Source organism: Pundamilia nyererei, unplaced genomic scaffold (assembly GCF_000239375.1).
Source record: "Pundamilia nyererei isolate P.nyererei 1_Seehausen unplaced genomic scaffold, PunNye1.0 scaffold00065, whole genome shotgun sequence".
In the NCBI taxonomy this organism is placed as follows: Eukaryota; Metazoa; Chordata; class Actinopteri; order Cichliformes; family Cichlidae; genus Pundamilia; species Pundamilia nyererei.
The window spans coordinates 263,846-271,242 of NW_005187466.1; the positions used below are offsets into that span (position 1 = coordinate 263,846).

A 7,397-nucleotide genomic window follows, 5' to 3' on the forward strand; every position below is an offset into this window, starting at 1 on the left:
GAAGCAGTCGACTTTTTACTTTATCAGGAAAAACAAAAAGAGAATACCCATGAATCTTTTACCCAGGCCCTCTAACAAGGAGTAACCCTCATCAGAGAAAACTTACCAGAAATGTGAGGCCTGGTTACATGTGTTTATTTCAATCGATTATTTTGGCAACTTGAAAAAAACTATATATGCCATTTCTAGCTGTTTTATTCAGTAACTTTCACTTTAAATGTTTACCCTTTTTTTAAGTGGTAATCAGTCTAACATTGTATTCATTCAACTGAGAAGGAAAAGTAGGCTATTCGCCAGATCACAGTGGCGGCTCGTGGAACTGCATGATATGGAAAAAGGGGGAGGGAGGAAGTTCTCCAAAACTTTTTTCTCCTCAAAGGATTCTGGAAAAGCTCCGTTACATTTTCAGGGGAAGGGGATACGAGGAGAAGAAAAACAACGCTGGGAAAACAAAGACAGATAACGGTGTGAAAAAGTTAATGACTTCTTCTGTTTTTGTCTCCTTATATGAAAGCCGTGGAAAAAGGACGCGCGTGTTTTTGCTTTTGTTCCGAGCATTTTGTTCCTTCCCAGACTGTGAGGACTTACACCATCAGAGGCGATGAGATGTGAGTGAGCTATGCCTTGTGGAAATGGACAGACTTTATCCAAGCGAAAACATGGCGTCTGCCTCCCGAGGTTTAGTTTCTTTTCCAGTCTGCTTGTGGCGCTCTGCTGCTTGGAAGTATGGGGCTCTGCGGCGCAGGCGGACGGCGGCAAGAGTTGCAGTCCCTGTCCCGTTAACTGCAGCTGTCCACTGGGGCCCCAGCAGTCCTGCGTCGTCAACTGCTCCAACATCGGGTTGGAAAGGGCCCCTGCGGCGGAAGAGATCCCGCTGGCCACCAATGTGTTGTAAGTAAAGAAACCAAAACAAGCTGCACAGGATATGAATGCACAGTGGAGAGTTTTTCACCCAGTTTGACCAAACTTATCACCCCGGAAAACAAGCGTAACACACGTAAAAGTTTAATTCATCTGGGGTTCTTGTCTATCAGCCCGCTTGTTACATCCCCATATGCGTGTACCCCATTATTCCTAACAGCTAATATGACGTTTGATTTATTGTTTATGCTGCTGTTCTGTGGTAATTAAAGGGGTCAAATGTTTAATCAATTAGATCAGCTGATTGGAAAATAGTCAGACTTAATCGTTGTGAATCAAACGAGCAAAAAAACTTTTAAAATGTGAGCGTTTGTGTCTCTTCTGCTTATTAAACTCAGTGGAAATGTGTCATTCCTTTGTTTTGGGCTGTTGGTGGAAAAAATCCTGTTAACTAACTACTTTTGGCTTTAAGTTTCTGTTGTTTGTTTGTTTTCCCCCTTGGTACGTCATGAAAATATTTATGGTATTAGCATTTGTAATTATCCAAGTAATCGATACAGTAATTAGCAGATTAAACATGAATAAATTGTGGCGTCCTGAACGTATAAGTGCGCTGACAGATGTGGAGATTTGATTAAGTTGGCTTTGATGGTCTTCAGGGTGCACCAGTGTAGTAAAAACACAAACAAAGCCAAAACTGATTGAAAAATAAATGCTATGTGGAGGCAATCAGACAATAATGAGAATAATAATAATAATGAATACAATTTTTGTTTACTTTTTATGTCAAAAGAAGGACTGACTGCTGGTGACTGTGCGTGCGTGCTTTTGCGTGCGTGCATCTTCCCCCCCCCCGTTTGTTGGTATTAATAAGTTGGTGACCAGAAACCAAAGGTGGAGCAGATCAGACTTGAGCCTCTGGTGTAGCTGCAGCAGAACATTCTGTTCTGTGCGATGGAAGCCATATGTTATTCATTATTTATTTTTACTGAAACTACCTTTCTTTACAGTATTTAACTTAAGACTTTACTATAAATACCAGGCACATAATCAGTGCACTCTGTATTGGCCAGGTCTTGCTTTAGGACACAAAATGAGCGCTATAATTTTGTTTACACCGAGTTTTATAAGTAAATAAAACTCTGGAGGTACACTGGTTGTATTTGTTGTATAGAGGGCTTCTACTTTCAGTTGGATCCCCTATTATCACCTGACCTTTAGTGGTAATGTTTGCATAAAAGAAGAAAAGTGGCTTGTTTAGAGACAGATAAATTAGAGACAGACTCTGCTGCACTGTCTGTCTGTGATTTATCTGAATGTTAATGTCTCATGTTGGAATTTGTTGGAGCGTTAATTGCATCAAAGTAGATAAACCTCCTTAACCCTACTGTACCAGCGGAAGCCATACGTAAAGGCGGCTGGCTGTGAACTTAACTGTCCTTACTAATTTAGCTTGTGTCCTACTCAATAGGCAGACACATGTGGTTGATAGCAAATATTTTACTCAAAGTTAAATCTGATTTCACAGAAGGCTGAGACATTCAGCTGGAGAACTTGGTAGTGTTCATTTAATAATGCTGCAGGCTGAACTTGAAAGAATAATAAAGGTCATTTACTTGCAGCGATTTCTGAATAATGGCCTTTGGTCTGTCTGAGGCAGAGAGATGACAGTTCAGGTCTGGATTGTTAGCTCTCTTAAAATCATCTTTGTCCTTTTAATATCTTTTAGTAGATGCAGAGAAGAGTCCATAAGGCTACTGTGAATCTCTACAGCATGCAGAGCAGGTCTTACAGGTCTTTTTTTATATTAGAAATAGCTTTTCTATTTAAGAGACTATTACCAGACTTAAAAATGTAGCCTTGGAGCAAATAACCACCACAAAAATGAATAGGCAGTGAATGATTTGTCTGTCTTAAAGCGGTGTCAGGCTAGTTTATTGTCACTGTTGTATGTGAATTTGATACCTTGGAGGAGCCGACTACAGATTTGAGCTTGAATAAATGTGAACTCAGCGCTCACAGTAAATGACTGTCCTTTAGTCATCCACAAGGAGCGATGCTGTAAATGATTAGTAGATAACGGAGCAAGCGTGTTTTTATTTATTTATTTATTTTACTCTTTAGTAATATTGTCCTTAGTCCTCTTTGCATAACTGTGCATCCACTTTTCTATCGGTGCACATTTATTAGCATTATTTAGCTGTGGGAAAACTGGACAGGATCCAGTGTAATGCTGTAGTGTCTCACCATGAAATTTAATTTAACTGTGGCTGGCTTTAGAGAGCATTCATAACTTCTCTGCTTTGTGAGAGAGAGATGCAGGAAAAGTCTCTGTGATCAAGCTATAGGCGTAGGGATGCTACCCTGAACACATGCTGTAGGTCTAAATGGATTTTGTGCCTTTTCCCTGTTTAATTTCTACTTTTCTTTCAGTAAAAATACCACATTTCCATTTGAAGAAATTGCTAGGAAAGAGCTTTTTTTTTTGCCACCAATTCTTTTCTCCTTGCCTTCTCCAGTCCTTTCTAATGTGTCACATTACTGCAAAATAACTGAAGCAAAAATACGTCAGCCACACCGAGACTTTAATAAAACTCATTTCACATCCATTAAACACCAGCTCCTCTCCATTCTGTCTATGCCCCTATCAGGCCCCAAATCTAAATGTTCTAGACACACCCTTGGTGGAAAAAAAAAAAATCCAGTGGCTGTGAAATATTTTAACATACTGCAGAGTGCAGTTGGAGAAAAGCATTCCCGTTACACATCAGTCCATCTGCTCCAACCCACACACATAATAAAATCTCTTAACACTTCATACGAAGAGTTTTGCAGTTCTGGGACATACTTGTAAAATGAAACTACTTTTTTTTAAGTGCCGTTGTTTTGTTTGAATATTCTTGGGACGCACATCATCACATTGCTGTACGAGTCCCGGGACATAAGGCAGAGAAAGTGAACTGGAAATGTTTTCAGTACTGTAAGTTTTTGTGTGTGTGTGTGTGTGTGTGTGTTGTTTCTGTAAATAGCTTGATCAGACAGTAATATAAACGTGCCTTTATTAAAAAAACAAAAAAACAACACACGAGAAGACTAACATTTGGCTCTTTTGACCATACACTGTGTGGGTATGCAATACTTTTTGACATCGTTAGGTCGTACTTGCACTCCAGTAAGCACAAAATACTTTCCGTTAACTTTGCTTTTCAGTTTCAGCTGCAATAAATGCTGTGCACTGATGTTTGTAGCTATAGCTGTAGGCTCCACACACTGGCATTGTCATTGAAGAACGGTACCACAGCGCACCAAACAAAGAACGTAGTTATTATTCGGGCCATGTAACATGTAAAGTAGCTCTTCAGTTCTTCAGCATCGTTACAGACTGTGTTTTAGGCAGTAGCATAGTTTGTTTGAAATTTAAACACACTTGTGGTCATGCATACCTTCTCCTATCTATTCTGCCAAGGAGGATTTTGTGGTGTTGCCATGACAGCAAGATGCACATACACACACAGCCCCACTGTAGGCAGGCCGATATGTTTTTAAACTACTTTATTTTCTGGTTGTGTTGGCTGTGTATGGGTCTTGGGGCTTTGAGACAGCTTTTGAACAGGTGAGACTGTAAAATCAAAAATTCTCTCACTGTCTCCTGCATTGCCTTTCCGCCCTCATCTCCAGATCCAAAGGTGGTTATCGGTCTTACAACCACCTGCATGCGCGCGCGCGCTCGCACACGCACACACTGAGTGACTCTAATAAAGTGGGAAAGATTGAATGTACTGACCATATGCAGGGGAGATTTTGTTGTGTTACCATGGCAAAAGTAACTGATGACATCACTAACAGAAGTGCAGACATTCCAGGCAGTTATAAATAAGAGAATGAGGAAAGAACCAGGGAGAGAAGAAGAGCCAGCTCCCATCCTTCCTTTCACTGTGTATGCCTGCCCATGCCTTCAGCTAAAAAAAAAAATCCTCAGAATAAAGGTTGCTTAACTCAAAGCAATGTATGATGGATGCCAAATCCTTAACGGTTCTTAAATTGGCGAATGAAATTATCAGCGCTCGTAATTAACGATACCTTGCTTTTAATGTTTCATAGCAGCAGAAAGAAAGAAGTGTGTAGCTTGTCTCAGCCTTCATGCACTCAGTACTTTTCTACCAGGGGTGCCAGAAATGTCTTGGTTTATCATTAACTTAGTGGAGTGGCGGCAGGCTGGAGAAGAAAGTCATGCATCTGAATGTTGATGTTTTGGCAGTGAAGATTGCTTAGGGTGTTTTCTCAATTGTAAGTTTACAGTGTGCTCAGGTATGTTATATCGCTATGCACAGATTTATTTTATAATATGGTAATCTAACCCTAGGTCTGTTTGGAAGAGGTGGACTTATACTCCCCATCAGAAATGAAAGCTTGTTGTGAACAAAACATAATTTAACATAGATGGTAGCAAGAAGCCTTTTTTGACTCCTCAAAAATATCCTTGTCGATCTTTTATCTCACATCTGAATAACATGAGTTTTGCAAATGGAAAAGATTGTGTGGAGAGTCATATGTGCACACAAAACAAAACAGCATTAGGAAAGTCTGCATAGTAAAAGTAGCTGTAAAAACTGTATCAACATTGTGAATAGGCTAGCATTTTTATGTACCTTTTCTAGACTTATTGACCTCTCAAAGTGCTTTTACAGTACATACTTACCCACCCACACACATGCACACTGTATTGCATCAGGGACAATTGAAGTTCCTTTTACTCCAAGGACACTTTGACATGCAGGATTGAAGAGCTCAAGATCAAACCACTAAACTTTTGATTATTAAACGACCCGCTCTTCTCCTAAGGCGACATTTTACTCCATACGACTTCAGTTCAAGTCACCTCAATTGATGATCAATGAAGCACCAATTCCCAGGAGCAGTCACCTCAAGGCGCTTTATATCGCAAAGTAAATACAATAATACAAATGTCCTGTGGATGATAATGAAAGTGTACTTGAGGAGGGAATGTTACTGCACGGACTGATTGCAACTAATCAAGAAGCACCTTAAAATGTTAGTTTGTAGTACTGCAGGCCTTTTTTCTCTCACAAGTTCCCACCAAAATACACTGCTCTGTCATACTCAAAGGCTTATTTATACACATGTGGGCATCGTTCACATAGTTGACTGCAATTTATCCAGCAAAACGTCGGCCAGATGTGTTGTGTTCACAGAGAAAAAAGCCTGAAAAAGAATGCACACATGCAGACTAGGAAGTAACAGCGTAACACAAAGAACACAACACAGTTTTTACTTAATAGTCACAATTTTCTTCTTTTGAGAAGACATAAGTTCTTAATTTTTAAATACTTTTCAGTTATAAAAAAATCCTATATTCCATTACACTACTCATAAATCAAGTTAATTGAGATAACTATTTAAACAGCAGTCTCACACCACAAACTGTTTCCTGAAAGAGTTCATTTTAATCTTCAAAATCCCTCTAAACAAGTAAATGAGATGTTCCGTCACATCAGTCACACCGATCATGGTTGTTAATATGCAGAGAGGGTTTGATAGAAATAACTATGCTTTTTTTTAAAAAAAAAAGGAAAAAAATGGCACTAGTGTTCTTTAAAGTTATACTGCACTCAGGATTTACAGTGTTCCCAAGAAATATTTAAATACTAAAAAGCATTAAAGATGGTGGTGTTTATCGTAAAGAAACAATAGCAATAATATTCTAGAAAAATACATTTGATGGTCTTAAATGAGTAAAAAACAGAACAGATGTACAGTTAAAAATGGACAAGAGAGAAAGTTCTTGTAAACACACTTGTGGCTTAATATGTAGTTTGTTATTAAATTGGACATCATCTGGGCATGGAATAATTTCTGCAATAGCTGTGGTAAAGCTTTCCTTTTCCCAAGCCTTCAGTGTATTCATGTAACCGTATCTGTGATCCTTCACAAGGATCAAAATGATTATTTCATTATCTTCTTAAGAGAATATTGTTTCAGTAGGTTGCTGGCATGCTTGGATCTTTATCCAGCACACTTTATCCTTCTGTTAAAATTTTTTGGGGTGATTTCTTTAAGTTGCATCCAGAATTGTGATTGCATCAGTGCATCCTTGCTCACCTATAAGTTAAGAAAAGAAAAAATAGCCAGAGTTTGATGTTCATACCTCTAGTCTTCCTGGAGTTCTCACACTTGCATTCTTCACACAAACTTCTATCACACTTATCTAGACTTGAATGCACTCGGGTCATAATGACTCACTCTGAAGCTGCTTTTTTTCCTTGCTACCAATTTTTCATCTTATTCATCGTTTCTGTCACATTACTCCCTCTCTGCACGTACAGCACACTCAGTGATTCTGTTTTGAATGGTAACTTAGTTGAATCTGGTAATTCCTATTTCCCAGAGTGATACGTGCTGCTGTGTCTCAAATCCAGTCTGCCTGGGTCTTCTTCTGCACCTTATTTTCACAGCACTCCTGTTTTTTTTGTTTTTGTTTTTTTTTAAGTGCCACACTTTTTTTTTTTTTTTTTTTT

General features: G+C 38.9%; 1 protein-coding gene across 3 annotated transcripts in view; it reads left to right on the forward strand.

Moving 5' to 3' along the window:
• Positions 1 to 346: 346 nt before the first annotated feature.
• Positions 347 to 7,397, forward strand: part of pkd1a (polycystic kidney disease 1a) — a 75,971-nt gene continuing 68,920 nt past the window's right edge. For all 3 annotated transcript variants that reach the window (XM_005735675.2, XM_005735676.2, XM_005735678.1), the window contains exon 1: positions 347 to 891. In XM_005735675.2, coding sequence (XP_005735732.1) covers positions 620 to 891 — 272 coding nt within the window. In that variant the 5' untranslated portion in view covers positions 347 to 619. The remainder of the gene's footprint in view (positions 892 to 7,397) is intronic.